The sequence below is a fragment of the Mobula hypostoma genome, chromosome 2 (genome assembly GCF_963921235.1).
Source record: "Mobula hypostoma chromosome 2, sMobHyp1.1, whole genome shotgun sequence".
NCBI lineage: Eukaryota > Metazoa > Chordata > Chondrichthyes > Myliobatiformes > Myliobatidae > Mobula > Mobula hypostoma.
In genome coordinates this window covers 137,623,317-137,643,447 of record NC_086098.1, presented here as the reverse complement: position 1 = coordinate 137,643,447, position 20,131 = coordinate 137,623,317, and the positions used below count along the sequence as shown (strand labels likewise).

The window sequence follows — 20,131 nt, the reverse complement described above, 5'->3', positions numbered from 1 at the left end:
GATGACGTTATTTCCAGTCACTCCTTTTTTTTGTTGCTATTTTGCGCAATTTTTATCCGACTCTGCAGTCTGAAGTCAATGAACAACACAGAGCTTGATCAAACTGATCTGAGCTGAACTGAATCTGCCCAGAGTGGTTTGATGACGTGTTTTATATTCTATGTCTTTCACTCTTTTTTTGTGCCATTTGCGCAATATGGTTTTTTTTTTGCAGTTTGGTGTTTTTCTTTGAACAGGTTCCATCATTTTCTTTCTTTGTTTTGTGGCTGTCTGTGGGAAGACGAATCTCAGGGTTGTATACTGCATAAACGCTTTGATAATAGATATAGTTTGAATCTTTCATTTAGTATCTGTAATTTTTTTTTGAAGAGAATTCAATTGCTTTTGCTCAATATTTTGGTTTTAAAGGAAAGTGGAATGAATATATTTATTTACAACTAACCTTGGTATGTCCTCTTCCTCCCACCGCACAGAAGAGAAACTAATGGATTTCTCCATTTGTGGAGTTCCTTTAGATTTGGTGGATAAGGGACTTTTTGATGTATTTCCATTTTCTCTGCTACCTGCATCACACAATTCCAAACTGGGATTTTCAGAACAGCCTTCGCCAAGTTGGTCATCTGTGGTAAGAAATATAATCACATTAAAATGTATATTTATCTAAAACTACTCACAGGTAATCAAAAAGGAGTGTATTCCTACTCTGCAGCCCATTCTACTGATGTTCCGAAGTAAAATGAGAAAATTCTGAATACACTCACCGGGTGAGGCACTATTTATAGGAAGAGGAACAGTTGATGTTTCAGATCTGAGATCTTGCATCAGAACTGGGAGAGGGGGAAGCAGGTTGGTCTGGTTAACAGAGAAGATGGTGAAGACAGTGGGCGGAATAAAGGGAATTTCTCTATAGGTAACACTGATATGTTTTTCGACAGGTACTCTTGATATTTTCTGCTAGCACATTAGTAACATAATTTTAACAGCAAAATAATAGTGGCTTTTTCCTCTAGGAACCTGCTCATGAGAAAAAACTGCAGTGCCAAAGTTTCAGTGTGGTGGTTTGGATAGGCATCATGTTGAATAATGAGGGCAAGCTGATTTAGGAAAAAAGTGCAGAGATTAAACGCCTATTTATGGAGATTGCCCTCAAAACAGAAACCAGGTTTATCATGTGCACTCCATGATTTCAAAGAGGGGATTAGTTCCATTTTTCGTTTAATTACTAGTTTAATTAGTTCAGTGCAACTTTGTGAGGTGGACAGCCTGTTCTTGTGCTATACTGCTCTATGTTCTAAGGCATCTACAGTATACATGACAAATCTACCACTATTGAAGTGACGAATGTAGAAACAACTTCACCATGGAATTGAATAAACATCCATCAATACACAAAATAAGAACAAGTCCTGTGGGTCAAGAACAGGCTCAAAAAATTGAGACCCAAGACAATGCAGACATGTCTGTTCATGGCCTCCTCTACTGCCACGATGAGGCCACACTCAGGTTGGAGGAGCAACGTCTTATATTTCATCTGGGTGGCCTCCAACCTGATAGTATGAACATCGATTTCTCAAACTTTTGGTAATTCCCCCGCCCCCTTCACCACTTCCATTTTGCTCTCTCACCTCAACTCTGTACCAGTCATCAGCACCCTCTGGTGCTCCTCCCCCTTCCCTTTCTTCCATGGTCTTCTATCCTATCAGATTCCCCCTTTTCCAGCCCCTTATCTCTTTCACCAATCAACTTTCCAGCTCTTCTCTTCACTCTTCCCCTGGTTTCACCTATCACCCTGTATTACTTCCTCCCCTACCCCCATCTTCTCATCTTCCTCCCCCCCAGTCTTGATGAAGGGTCTCGGCCTGAAACTTCAACCGTTTACTCTTTTCCATAGATGTTGCCTGACCTGTTGAGTTCCTCCAGCATTTTTGTGTGTGTTGCCTTGGATTTCCAGCATCTGCAGATTTTCTCATCCGAATATAGATATTGGAATTTGGAGCAAAAGAACTAGCTGCTGAAGCAACTCAGTGAATCAGGTTGGAGGCAAAGGGATCTTTTGGGATTGAGACCCTGCATCAGGATTGATAAGATTGCAAAGGGGAGACAGCAACTACAGAGAAGGGAGGGGGTGAGGCAGGAGCTGGCAAGCAATAAGTAGATAAGGGTGAGGAGCAGTTAGTGGACAAATGGTGCCAGATATGGAAGGGAGGGGTGGAGATAAGAGGTCAGGAGGTGATATGTGGTGATATCAAATGGCTACAGATTATGGAATCTGCTAACAAAGGAAAGTGATGAATGGAACATAGAACACTACAGCATCGGAAGAGGTCATTCACCTGCTGTGTCTGTGCCGAACATGATGTTATCCGAAATAACTCCTCCATTCCCTTCCTGTAAATGCCTTATCTGCCTCAATCTTATCTACCAAACCTCCACGGATTCCATGTGTCTCAATCTTTTGAATTGGCCTGTCATAATAGATCTTGTTAAAAGCATAAAGTCCATGTATATAACATCCACTGCCCTACCCTTGTCAATTATTTTTGTCACCTCCTCAAAACTCTCAAGTTTGTAAGACACAATCTCCTCTGCAGAAAGCCATGCTGATGATCTCTAATGAGTCTATACTCTTCTAGATGCAAATAAATGCTATCACCAAAAATCTTCACCAATAATTTCCCAATCACTGATGCAAAGCTCACCAGCCTACAATTTCCTGGCTTGTCTCTACCGCCGTTAAACAGAACAACAACCCAGGTAATTTTCTAGCTCTCTGGGACGTTGCCTGGGGCTAGAGAGTATAAAACCAATCTCAACCAAGGACCTAGCAATCTCCTCTCTTACCTTTATGACTCTCTCAAAAATTTGGGATAGATCAGACCCCCAGCACTTATCCACCTTAATGCTCTTCAAGAGCCCCAATACAATATCAAGAATATCAGAAAACTCCATCTTGATCGTCATCCTCCATGACCTCCTTGGTGAACACTGATGCAAAACATTTGTAGTCCCCAATCACTTTCTCTGGCTCTATGCATAAATTGTCTTCTTTATCTCGGAGTGGTCCTACCCTCTCCCTAGTTACTCTCGTGTTTTTAAAACACATCTACAAAATGACTCAGGATTCTCTTTAATCCTACTCACCAAGGACAAGAATCCTGCCTTTTTAAAGTTCTCTCCTGTTTACTTTAGCCTCCAAATTCAGCCTACTGATCCTTATGCCCACTTACTTTTCCTTTTTGATTAAACTTGCAAAATCTTTCACCATCCAAGATTCCCGAAATTTATCATCTTCCTTCCATAAGGCACACGTTTGTCCTGAATTATGACCAGCTGGCCTTTGAACGACTCCCACGTCAGATGTGGACTTACCAAGGGGCCCACTCTCGACTACTCCTGTAATTGGTCTTTCCCCAACTTCGCACTTTGTTCCAAGGTCTAGTCTTGCTGTTATCCACAACTATCTGTCCCCATAAATGTTTCCTCATTTAAATTCTGATCACCTGACCAGGCTCATTTCCCAACAAAGTCGAGTATGGCACGTTTCCTGATTAGATTAGTTGCTCAATGGGTCAAAACCCTTCCTGGATGCACCTAACAACTTCTGCTACATCTAAGTTTCCAGCGCTAAATAAGTCCCAGTCAATATTGGGAAAATTAAAGTCACCAGATAAGGCAGAAATGCTGGACAAAAATCAGCAAGAGGAAGGGAAAGGATATGGGACTGAGTTGGTAGTATGGGTAAAAGGTAGAACCAGGTGGGAGAAACTGGGAAATGTGTGTGTGTGTGTGTGTGTGTGTGTGTGTGTGTGTGTGTGTGTGTGTGTATGTGAGTGTGTCTATATATATATAGATATATATATAGATATATATAGATATAGATATATATATAGATATATATAGATAGATAGATAGATATATATATATATATATATATAGATAGATAGATATATATATATGAGGGGGAGGGGGAGGGGGAGGGGGAGGGGGAGGGAAGAAGTTGGTGTGCTAGAGGACTTGGTGGAATCACAAGGAGAAAGTTGAGTTGGTGCAGGTTACAGGGAAGTGGAAAATTCAATACTCAATGTGTAAAGATTGGGTCTACCAGGGCATCCCTGCTTGTGAAACTTGAGGGAATAATAACCATCTGATTGACTGGAGTTTATTCATTGTTGTCAAATAACTGCCTGCAATGTCTTTACTGCCCTCTCTTAAATGCCATCACCACTACTTATACCAGACACCTTAATTTCTTACCTTTGCTCTCATCACCTGCCCCATCCCTAATTAGATGATTTAAGTTGCAGTTTTATCAGTTTCTTATAAATAGTTATCAACCTAAAATGTTAACTTTGTCTTGCTCCCAAATTACCTGGCGAATATTTCCAGCAATTTGTTTTTAAATCTCAAATCTAACTGAACCACATCACTACAGAAACGACTTCGTAGTTTTCAACAGAATATGTTGCATCTCATACACTTGCGCACTCAAAATCTGTAAAAGGATGCATCAGAGGTTTTCAATAATTTTAATAAACAAGGACCCCAGGACTATACTTTCCCTTACAATAGGAAGTAGGTTATTCAGAACTACCCAAATTAATCAATCTCATTTATTGTGTTTTAAAATCTCCCATACTTATTCTCAAGCACTTTTGGAAATGCTATTACAACTTACTTTTCCTTCTAGTTCTTCTGAATTTGACTGCAGCAAGTTGAATAAAATTCATTCCATACAGATTATGGTCAATGAAGAGTTGCAGGAGATAGGGTAAATGAGCTTCATATGGCTGGTAGGATTTATTCATAACAGCGCCTCCTTGCAACAACTCACAGACTCTAAGAAGCAAAAAAAAACAAAACACTAATTTTAATTGAAAACTGGTCAACATGCATTTAGAATCTCAATACTGCTTGTTGTTAATACTGCAGGTTTTATTACATCTCACTTCTTATAAATACTGAATCCATATAACCAGTGTACATCAATATAATCACAAACACTTTTATTCAATCCCCATCAACTTAAAAATAGCACAATAATACAGAAGATCTCACGTGATCTGTACATATCAGCTGTATGGTGAAGAAGGCCTCAGACATTTGAAGATGTTTAGTATGGGCCTCCAGATGCTAAGAACTTTCTACAGGGGCACAACTGAGAGCATCCTGACTGGCTGCATCATTGCCTGGTATGGGAACTGTATCTCCCTTAATCGCAGGGCTCTGCAGAGAGTGGTGTGGACAGCCCAGCACATCTGTAGTTGTGTGGTCTCCCAATATTCAGGAGATTTACAAAAACAGGTGCGTAAAAAGGGCCCGAAGGATCACTGGGGACCCAAGTCACCCCAACCACAGACTGTTCCAGCTGCTACTGTCCAGGAAACGGTACTGCAGCATAAAAGCCAGGACCAACAGGCTCCGGGACAGCTTCTTCCACCATCAGACTGCTTAATTCATGCTGACACAACTGTATTTCTATGGTTTATTGACTGTCCTGTTGTATGTACTATTTGTTATACATGACTATAAATTGCACATTTAGATAGAGACAACGCAAAGATTTTTTATTCCTTATGTACAAGAAGGATGTAAGTAATAAAGTCAATTCAATTCAACATAGATAGTGTTTACCTAGTCATTGGCAATTTTACACATTTAAAGTACCAATTTATCAAATTTGCTCAGCCGCAATCAAATAAATACAGCTGTGCACCTGATGTAGCAAACTCATCAGGTGATGCAGCAAACTCTCATGAGGTGTGAGAGATATCTCACACTCATCTGTACAAGATCTTCAAACCAGGGGTGGCAAATAAACTCATCACTCAGCTGGACTGGTTATAAAGTCATCACCCATTGGTTTAATTTGCAGCATTAACTAATATGTTAGCCTTGGTTCTGCAAAATATATCTCTAGGTACTTCTGAATATTTTCACTTTCTGCAATTCTTTCATATCAATTCTTACCCAAGGAAGAAATAATAACTGAGATAAATTTTACAATAAGTTGAGAAATTTAAAGGATTCTGAGTGCATTGATTAAAATTGCTGCAGATATCACTAAGGAAAAGATGTTCTGGGTATATTAATTGAAAATATAAAAAAGGTCAGCGTACAGAAAAAAATGGAAAGAATGGAGGTTTGATTAATGAGGTTAAACTAGAGAACCAAGGTTCTTTTATTAAATTAGAGATGAAGATTTGATCCAAGACGGGCAAACTAGCCAACAAAACTTATTGGCTCCCACAAATTATACAAATGTAGTCCATCTAAAATTAGAGGTCATCTTTTCTGTGTTGCTACTTAACCCTCTCTAATCATGGCTCATCATTGCCTTAAAGCAAGGATTTTCTATCTGCCTGACATCTTTGACTGCTCTCCATATAATTTTCCAGTGTCCAATGCTCTCATTTAGTTCCCTTCTTGTATATCCCATCATGACCAGATGAACCTGCTACTGCTGCTCTTCCCACTGCCACAGCACAATCTGTAAAGGTTCAAAATTTCCCTCTGCAGACACTTCTTTCACCAAGCGCCTGTTTACCTCAAATCACAGTCACTAAAAGCTCTCAACACATTCAGATCCCTCAATGACACATTCCTCACCTATTAAGGGTCCTGGTTTTATTACCTGTGACTATGGCACACTGGCAGTCTTCACCCTTATCCATCTGCTACAAGCATTGGTAGCTGGCCAAGTCATTTTTCGATAGCACTTCATTTATTCAATTACTGACACACTCATACCTCATTCTACTTTTGCCTAACAGGTCAAAGAAATCTACAATCCTTTACCACTGCTTCATCGTTTCTGGAGTTCCTCAAGATAAACTATCTCTAGTCACTCTTTTAAAAAGTCTTCAACATTTGTACCCACGATCTCAGTATTAATCCATTGTTGTGCATTCTTGCACTCTGGCTTATCACTGACACCTATACCTTTAAGTAGAACTAAACACAGACTTCAAATACTTCTTAAATTTCTGCTTATCCACTAATATTGCCGCAAAATGCTTATTAAAATATATTACTTTGATCAGTGACACATTTTAATATCTCACACAATTTCCTGTCAGTCTTTGACTTACTACATCAAAGAACAGCAGACTACTTTGTCCACTTTGAGGGACATGAAATAAAAGTAAACAAAAGTAATCAGTAGAATTTCTTAGCACTCGGCACAAGTCCTAAATTTGAATATTTAGGACTAATAATCCTAACATTTGTAACAAAATATTAAATGAATGGGAAACAACAGATATGGCCAGGAATTTAAAAGAAATGTCAATGAACAAAATGTTAAAATCAATACCATGGCAGACGAAGATTTTGTACACCATGTAGATTGCTTTCACATTCGGACTCTGCACAAGATGATATAGGAAACTATTCCCCTTTCCAAATCACAACATTCTCAGTAATTAGAGATTACTGAGCAGAATTAAAAAGATTAATTTAACATTTCAAATATTATGCAAAATGCCTTTAAAAACTAAATATTGCAATATGGCTCATGAATTTAAAAAGCCCAAGCCTGATCAGAGGCCAAATTTCAGTCTTCCAACGAGAATTAGGAAGTTCATTTGGTAAAAGTACTTAAAAAACAGAATTATTTTTAACTATTAATTATTAAATATAAGCCTATATCATATCTAAAAGGAACAACTCCATTATAAGCTTTAAATTTTTAAATTAGGGTACTTGGTTATAAAACAGAGTTAATAGAGTATAGCTTTTAAAAATATTAAAGTGGCAAGTAAAATACCAGGTTTCAGAAGGAAGGGAGTTACTGGGCTCATTGTGAAATAGGCTAATATGCTCATAAAAACTGAAATTCAAATTACATACTAAAAACGGTTAAAACTTTACTGTGTCACTGTACCTTTTAACCATCAAGGGGTTGTACAGGTAAATCTTCATGAACTGCATTTCTTTCTCATGGAAACCATAAAAAGACCTGTATCAAAACAATACATTTAATCACTTTACACAAAATGTACATGATGACCACTAGACTTTCTTGATGGGTTAGAGAGAGAAAAGAGAAAAAGATAGAAAATGTGAACAAGTGGAATAAGCAAGATAATCTAATTAGTAAAATATACCTTTTAACATGGTATGAAATAGCCTTCTCAACCTGTAGAGTATATTACATAAAGTGCCCTAAAAAACATATTCATCCCCACAACTATTTTCACATTTTACTGTCTCATTTTCTAAATTTAAAATATATTGAAGTAGGATTTTTGAGCTAATCTACAAAACATTGTGCATAATGTCAAATCAAAAGAAAAATTCCAGAACATGTCAACAACTTACTATAAATTTTAAAACCAAAATTGAGGCTGAAAATATATTCATCCACTTTGTAATTACTATGCTAACTTTCATCAGGTGCAATGTAAGTATTACCTTACCAACTCATCCAATTTGTTGATGTAAAAAATTGGAGGATCACTTGGCTTCAATTAATTCATGAGAATAAATACCCTCTCTCTGCAAGGTCCAACAGTACAGTAGATTTTCAGCAGACCAAACAAAAATGAAAACAAAAGAGCATTGAACCAGAACATGTCAGGAAAATGATAACAGAGAAGCACAAATCTGGGAAAGGATACAATACCACCTCAAAAGCACTGACCGTACCTTGGTGCTCAATTCAGTCTATCGTTTAAAAAAAAAGTGGAAAAAAGATGAAATGCCTGCCACACTCACTAGTTCAGGCTGCCCTCTAAACTTAGTCGCTGAAAAAGAACTGCACTTGTAAGAGAATCTGTGATGCCAACAGTCATTCTGAGTGAGCTGCAGAAGTCAGTGGCTTCAACTGGAGATGAAGTTCATGGCTCTGCAATCTCTAAAGCCTTGCACTAAAAGGGTTCTTATAAAATAGTGGCAAGGAAGAAGCCCTGGTTAAAACCGCGTTCCCTTGCCTGTAAAGACTTTGCAAAGTATCTGAAAGATATTGTGAAGATGTGGAAGAGGTCTTGTAGTCGGTTGAGACTAAAGAGGAACTTTTTAGTCTAAACACTAAGCAGTGTGTGTGGTGTAAATCTAATACTCTGCATCAGCTAGGTAACACCATCCCTACTGCAAAGTATGGTGAAGTAGCATCATGTTATGGGGATGCTATTCAGCAGCAGTGACTAGAAATCTGGTCAGGATTGATGGGAAGGTGAATGCTGCTAAATACAGAGACATCCTGGATAAAAACCTGCTAGCCTCTGCCAGAAAGTTTAAACTGGGGAGAAAGTTGGTCTTTCAGCAGGACAACCCAACGTACATTGCCAGATCAACCATGGAGTGGCTTTAAATGAAGAAAATTAATGTCCTTGAATGGCCTAGAGTCCTGACCTTAACCTGATCAAATATCTCTGGCAAGACCTCAAGATTGCTGTCCATCACTGCTCCCCAACTAACCAGGCACAGCTTGAACAATTTTGCAAGGACAAAAGGGATACATCTTGCTCCATCATGTCGTGAAAAGTTAACAGAGACTTGTTCAAAAAGATTACTGGCTGTAATAACTCTGAGAGGTGGCTCAACTAAGTACTGAGCAAAGGGGGATGAATGCTTTTGAGCTGTGACATTTCAGTTTTTTGAGTTTTCAGTTTTTCAGGCTTTACAATTTTCCTTGTTATTTTTGGGGTTCTACTGTGAAAAAGCAGCATGTGATTCACAAAAAAAAATTCACAGTTAAATTGAGCAAAATCCCTGGTTGTAATACTCACTTATGTGAACAAAGGGTTGGGGGCTGAATACTTTTACAAAGCACTGTAGCTTAAGATTGAGTAGAATCCATTTAAGATTGCAAATGGAACATTTTGGTTTAACACATTAAGAAATAAAATACTGAATGGAATTTTAGCCCATGCAGAATGAAACATCACATGTAAAGTTTCTTGCTTTGTATCTGAAGAATTAAATTTCAACCTTAACCACAAAGACATAAAAGCATTTGAAATTCTTTGATCGGTTACTAAAATATGTTAGCCCACAAACAGGGACTTTCAAAAGTAGAGACAAGACACTGTTACAATAGCTTTATAAACTATAATAAAACGCAGCTCTTTAACATACATCACCTGTACTCCCAGTTTATTCCGTTTAAGCTACACGTTCAATATCAAGTCTCTGCCTGAAACAATGCTTCCCTGAATCATTTCCAATTTTAAAATTAGCTTGCCCGAATGTTATAGCACTATTCTCACATTAGCTACAGTTCCCCATTCAAAATAAGCATCACTAGCTATTACCTAGTTTCTCTTTCCTCTCTATAATACCAAATCCATCCATCTTGTTCTTCTCAGGCTCCAATTGATTACATTTCTTCTGGACTGGTGACTTACAACAGTTATCTTCTTTGCATTATTTGATAACTATATGATCCTCTTTACCGTCTCCCCCCCCCCCACCACCAAGCAGGATAATCTTTAATAAATCCCATTCTTATCTATCAAATCAAAGCCAAAACAACATCTGCTCCTGGAATATTTCTTGCTCCAGCACCTCAAGCAGTTTTTTAGGCTCACATGGATGTTGGTTTTTCCCACCAATCATTTTGCTACCTCTGTTTAACTGTATGCCTCAACAACGTATCAGTGACATGTCAGGAACTTCAACAATGCAAACATTTCATCACCTCCCAGCTCTCAGGCAGAAACAGCCCCTCTGCAAGTGATAAGGGCTAATATATCATTTCGGCATCAAAGTGCTACACTGGCCAGGTTGTTAATTGCTGGACAAGTCATTGACATGAAACATTTTTAGCCTCAGATAGAATACCATCACCTGGAGCAGAATTGGTTTAATCCGTATAGCAAAATTTCTCTCAAGATGGTTTGGTGTCATCATAAATAGCACCATGACTGCAATGTCAGAATTTAGGATATTTTAAAGTTGCAATTGTAGACAAATCCAAATTCTTTCTTCATTATCAACCTTTGCCCATAAACTAATTCATAAAACTGCTGCCCGAATCCTATTCCTTTATTGGTCTGCTCCTTATGATCTGTACCAACATTCAGCTCACCAACACTCACCACCCGAGCTCTTGGATCTTCAAATTAGCCTCTCATACACATCCTCCTTGACCCACCCCCACCAATGACCACAGCTTTCACTAGTCTAAATCCTACAATGGAAATTTCTCTATTACTCCACCTCCTCATTAAAAAGAAAGCACTCCCAATTAAGCTTTTGGCACCTTTCACAATACCACCTCCTTTTGTTCAGTGCCCACACACTTTTCAGAAGTTTTAAATATTTATTTCAGTCGACTTATTTTAAGACAATTGAATGAATTGGAATCTGCCAAAAGCTGAAATATTTGTTGCTATATGGAGGTGGTAATCAGAATCTTATTTTCTAAGATAGTAAGCGGTCTTAATTTCTTTAAAACTGCAGTGTAAACATCTCCTTAAGTGCATCCCCCACAGTTATATCTACACACTGAGTTAACTTCTGACTTTAAATCTCACCTCCAGCCTTGTTCTTCAACAAGAAATGATTGTCAATACTTTGTAACAAACTACAAACATATGGTACCACAAAAGCATATTTGCCTACCCTAAACCAACACACTGCTCTTTGGACTAGCGTGTGACCTGCAAAAGTTGCATATATACTATTGTTTAGAAATTAGAAATTTGGAAATTTAAAAATACTGCAGATTAAATCAGACAGAACTTCATTACAAAAACCCAGGGAAGTTCTTACTTTAAGATACAAGCATTCCCTAGCAATCCCACTCAAATCAAGATTCAAAATTTCACAAAACCACCGTCTGTTAAAGATCAATAACTACTTACATCCCAGATACAAGTGACACCCTGAATACATGCTGGACACTAGAAGAAGGATTGCCCAAAGACACATTCAGTGCTCGGTCGATACTGAAAGCCAACTGACGAAGATGCCGTTCTGGTTGTTGTCCACAGCCATCATATGGAACATAAAAGTATGGAAACGTGCCATGCAAATGGAGACAAGTCTTCTGACCTAGGAATAGAGGAAATGGAATACATGGCAAATTGTAATTAAAATACAAAATTCTATCTGAATCCTAGTGGAAAATAAATTCTGCTTAGTACTCAAATATCTTTCGGCACAATACAGTATATCAGCATGAAACATCAATACATTCACCAAGAGCAACACACAAAATGCTGGATGACCTCAGCAAGTCAGGGAGCATCTTTGGAGGGGAGTAACAGTTGATGTTTCAGGCTGAGACGCATCATCAGGACTAGAAGGGAAAGGGGACAAAGGCCAGCATATTCATTGTATTGAGCTAAAGTAAAGTGCCTTTTGCTTTAATTGTTTAATATCCATTAGTCAAATTCAAATCTCCAGACCTTGGCCTTGACCCTGCCTTATGCAGCTGGATCCTGGACTTCCTGTCAAATCGCTAGCAGGTTGCAAGAGTGGGCTCCCTCACCTCCACTCCTCTGACTCTCAATACAGGAGCCCCTCAGGGCTGTGTACTGAAGTCCCCTTCTTTACTCTCTGTATACCCATGAGTGTATTGCCACCCACAGCTCCAATCTGCTAATTAAATTTGTCAACGACACTACATTGATTGGCCTTATCTCAAACAATAATGAGGTGGCCTACAGTGAAGAAGACATCCATAACCATATAACCATCTCTGACACAGTGGCGTCAAGAAAACCACCTCTCCCACACTGTCGCAAAAACAAAGGAGAGGAGGAATGGAGACAGGCTAACCCCTATTGACATCAATGGATCTGGGGTTGAGAGGGTAAACAGCTTCAAGTTCCTCAGCATCCACATTACCGAGGATCTCACGTGGTCCGTGCACACCAGCTGTGTGGTGAAAAAGGCACAACAGCACCTCTTTTACCTCAGACAGTTGAGAAAGTTTGGTATGGGCCCCCAAATCCTAAGAACTTTCTACAGGGGCACAATTGAGAGCATCTTAACTGGCTGCATCACTGCCTGGTATGGGAACTGTACCTCCCTTAATTGCAGGACCCTGCAGAGAGTGGTGCAGACAGCTCAGCGCATCTGTAGTTGTAAACTTCCCATGATTCAGGACAATTACAAAAACAGGTGTGTAATAAGGGCCCATAGGATCATTAGGGACCTGAGTCACCCCAACCACAATCTATTCTAGCTGCTACCATCCAGGAAATGGTACCGCAGCATAAAAGCCAGGACCAACAGGCTCTGTAACAGCTTCTTCCACCAGGCCATCAGACTGATTAACTCACACTTTGAGTGTACTCTATATTACATTGACTGTTCTATTTATTATAAATTACTATGATTGGACATTGCACATTTAGACAGAGATCCTGTAACGTAAAGATTTTTACTCCTCATGTATGTGAAGGATGTAAGAAATAAAGTCAATTCAATTCAATTACATCCACTGTCATAAAAACAAAAAATGCTGGAAAAAGTCAACAGGTCATACATCATTGGTGGAAAGAGAAACAATTACTCTTTCAGATCTGTAAGTCTCCATTATTACTGAGAAATGAAAAACAAATTAGCCTACTTAGAGAAGATGGGGAGAATGATAAATAGAACAAGGGAAATTTCTCTGATGAAGTGAAATAATAGGGCAGTTTAGGCAACCTTAGCTTCTCTGTGTAACTTGTTGCTAAATTGTACAATCTTTATAATGACACTCTAAATCTGCAGATTATATAAAAATTAGTAAAGAAAAAATGGAATGGCAAACAAAAAGGAAGAATAGGTTATCTAAAGGTGATGAATTTGATATCAAGTCCTGTAGGTGGAAGATGAGTTACTGTTCCTCAAAATTGTTTTGGGGACAAGTTATAATAGTGCCAGAGGCCACAAATAGAAGCCAGGGCTCTTTATTGCTTCTACTCTCATCCATTCTCCTCCTTTACAGAAGGAAAGACTTCCACTGTTCCTTAACATCCACTCCACCAGCCTTTGCATTAAGTGGATCAACCTTTGCAATTTCCACTAATTCCAACAAGATTTCACTACAAGACGCACATTTTCCATTCCGACCTTTTCAGCATTGTAAAGGGATTTTTCCTTTTGAAAATCCTCGGACCACTCTTCTGCCTCACCTCTCACTTCCCATCACAAGGCACATTTCTATACACGTATAAAATGTTGGATGAACTCGTCAGGCAGCAGCTGCAGAAATGAATAAACAGTCAAAGTTTCAGGATGAGACCCTTCTCTTCAGGACATTTTTATGCAACTAAGGGATAGATGGTACTCCTCCTTTCCCCTTTGTCCTCCCTACCTTCCAAGGACCGAAACAATCTTGTGAGCAACATCTGTGGAAGGAAAAGAAACATTGATGTTCTAGGTCAAAACTCTGCACCAGGAAAGATGCACCCTTTCTGCACCCTCCAGTAGATTGTTACTTTAGATTCCAGCATTTTGAAATCTCTTGACTCCATTTCACCCAAGTACATTTTGCAGATGAAGCAGTGATTCACTTGCACTTTTTCCCAATCAGTGTTCACAATGTGGCCTTTTTGACACTACAGAAACCAAATACAAATGCAGTGATCACTTGGTGGAGCTTTCACTGTCTGTGCAGGGGCAACACGAGCTCCTGGCTGTCTGCCATTTTAATTCACCATACCACTCCTGCTCACATCTCTGTTACACTGAGATTCAACGCAAACTCATGGGACAACAGCTCATCTTCCCTGCATGACTCTATCGATTTTTTCAGCTTCAAATAACTAATTCTTTCTTTCTGTTTGAATAACTGGACAACTTTGTCTGCCATTTTTCCACTTTTTTTCCCCCTCTGTATAGTCAAATTCATACACAGATTATGCAACACAAACAACGCATTGCACGAGGATAGCAGCTGAATGGTTTCATCACAGAAATTCCCTCGGTTCCACCCATCATCTTCCCATCAACCCACTGTGTCTGAATCCAATCACAGCCTAGAAAGCACACCAGAGTCTCTAATTCCTCAGAAGGACAGAGAAATTTGGCATCCCCCACTGACCTTCAATTTTTATAGATGCATCAGAGAGAGCATCACTATTTGGTAAGGCAATTGCTCTGCCTAAGAGTGCAAGAAACTACAGGGAGTTGTGGCCACAGCTCAATACATTACAGAAACCTGCCTCCCCTCCATCAACTGTCTACATTTCCTGTTCCTTGGAAAAGTAGCCATTGTAATCAAAGACACCACCCACCCAGACATTCTCTCATCCCCTCCCTTCAGACAGAGGAGACCAAAGCCCGAGAACACTTAACAGCAGGCTAAAGGACAGCTTATATCCTACTGTTATAAGACTATTAAATGATTCCCCTTGTATGTTCAGGTGGACTCTTGACTTCACAAGATACATCATGATCTTGCACTTTATTGCCTGCCTGAACTTTCTCTGCAACTGTAATACTTTATTCTGACTCAGTAACCAGCCAAGATGAGTATGTCATGACCATTACTGACTTTACCAGCAAGTATGTTGAGGACTGTATACTGAAGAGGACAATCCTAAAGCAGGTGCCGTCTCCCTGGTCCTACCCTTATTTCTAGAGCACCTGGACAGTAAAGGGCTACAGCTCTGCCTTCAATACTATAATTCCAAGCAAAATTTTCAAACCTCTAGGCCTAAAACTCAGCAACACCCTTTAAGACTAGATCCCTGACCTCCTGACCAACAGACCACCAGTAAGGAAAAGCAGCAACACCTCCACCACGATTATCCTCAACACAGGTGCATCACAAGGCTGCATCCTCGGCCCCTTCCTACAAACGATTGTGTGGCCAGGTTCTGTTTTAACTCCATCTACATGACTGCAGATGATATCGTCACGCTGAGCTGAATTTTAAACAATGGTGAATCAGAGTACGTGAGAAGATTAAAAGCCATTTGAGATATGGTATCACAACAACAATCTTTCCTTAAAGATCCTTTGCATCCCAGTCAATGTTTATCCCTGTCCCAACATCACCAATGAGCTTGGTACAGCCTTTGCTCTTTGAAAGACTCACAATCCTCAAGGGGAACATTTATTTACAACACCAGGCCTTAATCCTAGATTGACCTAGAAAGGGGGTTCCCAACCTTTTCAATGTCATGGATCCCTAACAGAGGGATCCTTGGAACCCAGGTTGGGAACCCTGGGCCTAGAGGAAACAACATCTTTACATCCATCCTGTTTAGCCACTTCCCCAAAAATCTTACGTAACATGCTGTAAGGTTTCACTGCTAATGTAATGGTTTCTCTGTAGCAGCAATGTTTGGAGGTTATGACTAGATATAATGGGGGTTGGAATGCTGGGGCTATCCAATGAGAGAACTGTTGTTATTCCTTGACAGTCTGGAAGAGAGATTTTCGCAGTCTTTTGCTGGGGAGAGATGAGGAGAGAAGATGCGAATGGAAAGAGTTGGTAGACTGTTGGACAGAGTGGACTTGGAGCAAGGGTCCAAAGGTCAGGGACGATCGGAGGAAGTCGATGGTGGACAACCAGCTTATCAGCGAGCAAAAGACTGTTTCTTGAGAATGGGCCTTTTTCTTTTTTTGTTTTCTTTGCTAACCATATAGTCAAAATAAGAATTATAAATCTCAATCATTTAATCGCATATTGCGTACTGTTTGTTATTTCAGGGTACTAATTTGTAACAGGGGACACATCGCGCAGCATCCACCTAAATGAGATTTCTTAAGTTTGGCCCGGTCGGGGGGCTATCACCACCGCCCCCCCATTTTAAGCTGCTAGCTGAAGTGAGAGTTACACTTATAAACTTCAAAGTAGTCTCCTGTCATCATCTTTTAAATTCCAACACCACAAAGCCTGGTCCATCCAACGTTTCCTCACAAAACACCCATTCAGGAACTAATTCAGTAAATCTGAACTGTTTTCAATGCATTAACATCCTTCCTTTGGTAAGGAAACCAGTTCTCTGCATGGCACTGCAAATGTGCTCTCATTATTGCCTTACATTGGCACAGTGTAAGCCAACGTGTAGCATAGTGTCACGGACTGGTACAAATCATAATCAATACTACTTAGCTTACTGAAGTAGGCTGCCAAAATGCTACAAATGCTTTTGGCTCAAAATAGAAACCCAGGTATAAATACTGCCATAAAATGCCAACAAAAGCTCTAATTAGTGAGAATTTAAGTATAGAAAAAAAAACAAGTACATAATGTCAGAATTCTGATCTAAACACAAATCTCAGTGAATACAATTCCAATATTCTCACATGGCAGTACTACGAAACTGAAAATATCTGTTGCAGGATAAAGCAAAAATACTTTAAAAATGTGTAATTAAAGAAACACATGCAGAAATACATACATGGGTAAAAACAGGACAGATTCTGCAAGTCCTTTGGTTGAATATTTCTGATCATCCAAAAATAGCACTGATTTCAACACTATTTTTTCCCTAAGGTATCAAATCTAAACTGATTGAGCCATTTCAAATCTTCCTAGACGTTATCTATAACTAAAGTTGGAGACAGCAGCAGACCAAATGCTGAACATTACTTATTTTCTTGAAACACTGATTGTGCCCCATGTTCAAATGCTAATATAAAACTTTCATAGTTCTAATGTTTTTAAAATGCTTTCCAGTTTTTCTAATCCCTTCAGCAAAGTATCCATTCAGCACAACACAGCAAAGATTTCCTTGTTGTGTTGTACCAGAGACTTGTAACAGGCAATCCTACAGTGGCAACAATATCACATAAAGTTTGACGCCCTCCTTAAGATGGCGCGCGTTTTGTTCCTGTCTACAAATAGTTATTTCTCTCTAGTGCTGCTGTACACTGATCTGGTTTTATTTCAACACTCCAACTTTTTCCAGTTGTCGAGGTGCTTAGAACCACCTAGTTCAAGTGCATCTTGTTTATGGCTCTTATCTATTTTAACTGGTTGCATCATTGTGTGGTATAGTGACACTAATGCACAGGATTGCACAGAAGCTGCCAAGGTTTGTAAACTCAGCCACTTCAACATGGGCACTGGTTTCCACACTATTGAGGACATCGTCCAAAGGCAATGCCACAAGAAAAGTGACATCCATCATTAAGAAGTCTCACCATTGAGGTCATGCCCTTTCATTATTAACATCAGAGAGGAGGTACAGGAAGACACACCCAATGTTTTAGGAGAGGGGTTTCTAAACTGGGGTCCACCGACCTCTTGCTTAAATGGTATTGGTCCATGGCGTTAAAAAAAAGATTGGTAACCCCTGGTCTTGGCCTGAAAGAGAGTGAGCAGCTTCAAGTTCCTTGGTGTCAAGATCTTTGAGGATCTAACCTGGTCCCAACATATCAATGTAGTCATAAAGAAGGCAAGACAGCGGCTACACTTTATTAGGAGTTTGAAGCGATTCGGCATATCAACAAATACACTCAAAAAAACTTCTATAGTTGTACCGTGGAGAGCATTCTGACAGGTTGCATCACTGTCTGGTATGGAAGGGCTACTGCACAGGACCAAAAGAAGCTGCAGAAGATTGTAAATCTAGTCAGCTCCATCTTGGGCACTAGCCTACAAAGTACCCAGGACATCTTTAGGGAGCGGTGTCTCAGAAAGGCAGCGTCCATTATTAAGGACCTCCAGCACCCAGGGCATGCCTTTTTCTCACTGTTACCATCAGATAAGATGTACAGAAGCCTGAAGGCACACACTTAGCGATTCAGGAACAGCTTCGTCCCCTCTGCCATCCAATTTCTAAATGGACATTGAAACTTTGGGCACTACCTCACTTTTTTTAAGAATATATAGTATTTCTGTTTTGCACATTAAAAAAATCTATTCAATATATGTAACTGATTTACTTGTTTATTTATTAATTTTATTTATTATTATTATTCTCTCTCTGCTAGATTATGTATTGCAATGAACTGCTGCTGCTAAGTTAACAAATTTCACTTCACATGCCGGTGATAATAAACCTGATTCTGAAACGTCATCTGTACTTTTTCCCATAGATGCTGCCTGGCCTGTTGAGTACTTCCAGCATTTTGTGCACATTGCTTGGGAACCCCTGGTTTAGGATCAGCTTCTTCCCCTCCACCAACAGATTTCTGAATGCACTAACACAACCTCAATTTTTGTATACTTCTTACTGTAACTTGTAGTATTAGTTGCAACTTACATAGCTTATTTCTGTCTAGGCACGAACTTCATGCCAAGTGAAGCACAGGAAAGTCATACTGAAATTAAGAGGTGCAAAATAAAGTATACAGAGCAACACACACAAAATGCTGGAGGAACTCAGGCTAGGCAGCATATATGGAAATGAATACACAGTCAACATTTTGGGCCAAGACCCTTCTTCAGGACTGAAATGGAAGGGGGAAGATGCCTAAATAAAAAGGCCCTGGGGAGGTGGGGGTGGGGGGGCGGAAAGAAGGCTAGCTCGGTGATAGGCAAAGCTAAGTGAGGAGAGGTAAAAAGGGAGGGAGAGAGATAAAAACTTTTTTTTACCAGAAGGAGAAATCTATATTTATGCCATCAGGTTGGAGGTTATCCAGAAGGAATATAAGGCGGTGCTCTTCCACCCTCATCTTGACACAAGAGTACCGAAATACTGGAATGGAGATTGGAATTAAAATATTTGGTCACCAGGAAGTTCAGCTTTTGGCGGATGAAGCGGAGGTGCTCAATGAAGCAGTCTCCCGACTTACAACAGGTCTCACTAATGTAATGGGAGCACTGGACACAATAGACAAGCCTAGTAGACTCACAGGTGAAGTGTTGCCTTACCTGGAAGGACTGTTCGGGGCCATGAATGGAGGTGAGGGAAGAGGTGAATGGGTAGGTTTAACACTTGGGCCACTCGCAGGGATAAGCGCCAGGAGGGAGACTGGTAGGAAGGGACAAATGGACAAGGGAATTGTGGAGAGTGGTCCCTGCAGAAAGCTGGGGGGTGTGGGGGAAGAGGAGGAGATAAAGATATGTTTAGTGGCAGGATCCCTCTGGAGATGACAAAGTATACAGATTCTTGTTACAACTATGGGACTTTAGTAGAAAATATTTCATACACTACAATTCATTATGTAATTTTTTTAAAAAACCTCATTGTAGTATAGAAATCCAGAGATGACTTCAAAGAACGAACAAGAGAAGATTATAATTTTACAGCTATGTGGCTGCAGATGATTAGATTGGCACAGGCAATAT

At 39.6% G+C, this 20,131-nt stretch overlaps 1 protein-coding gene across 3 annotated transcripts in view; it reads right to left on the bottom strand.

The window, feature by feature from the left end:
• The window catches only part of rev3l (REV3 like, DNA directed polymerase zeta catalytic subunit), a 222,205-nt gene that overhangs the window by 116,652 nt on the left and 85,422 nt on the right, over positions 1 to 20,131 (bottom strand). For all 3 annotated transcript variants that reach the window (XM_063040747.1, XM_063040749.1, XM_063040748.1), the window contains exons 2-5: positions 11,808 to 11,997; positions 7,883 to 7,957; positions 4,676 to 4,836; positions 443 to 620 (exon numbers count right to left, since the gene is read on the bottom strand). In XM_063040747.1, the coding sequence (XP_062896817.1) occupies positions 443 to 620; positions 4,676 to 4,836; positions 7,883 to 7,957; positions 11,808 to 11,997 (604 nt within the window). The remainder of the gene's footprint in view (positions 1 to 442; positions 621 to 4,675; positions 4,837 to 7,882; positions 7,958 to 11,807; positions 11,998 to 20,131) is intronic.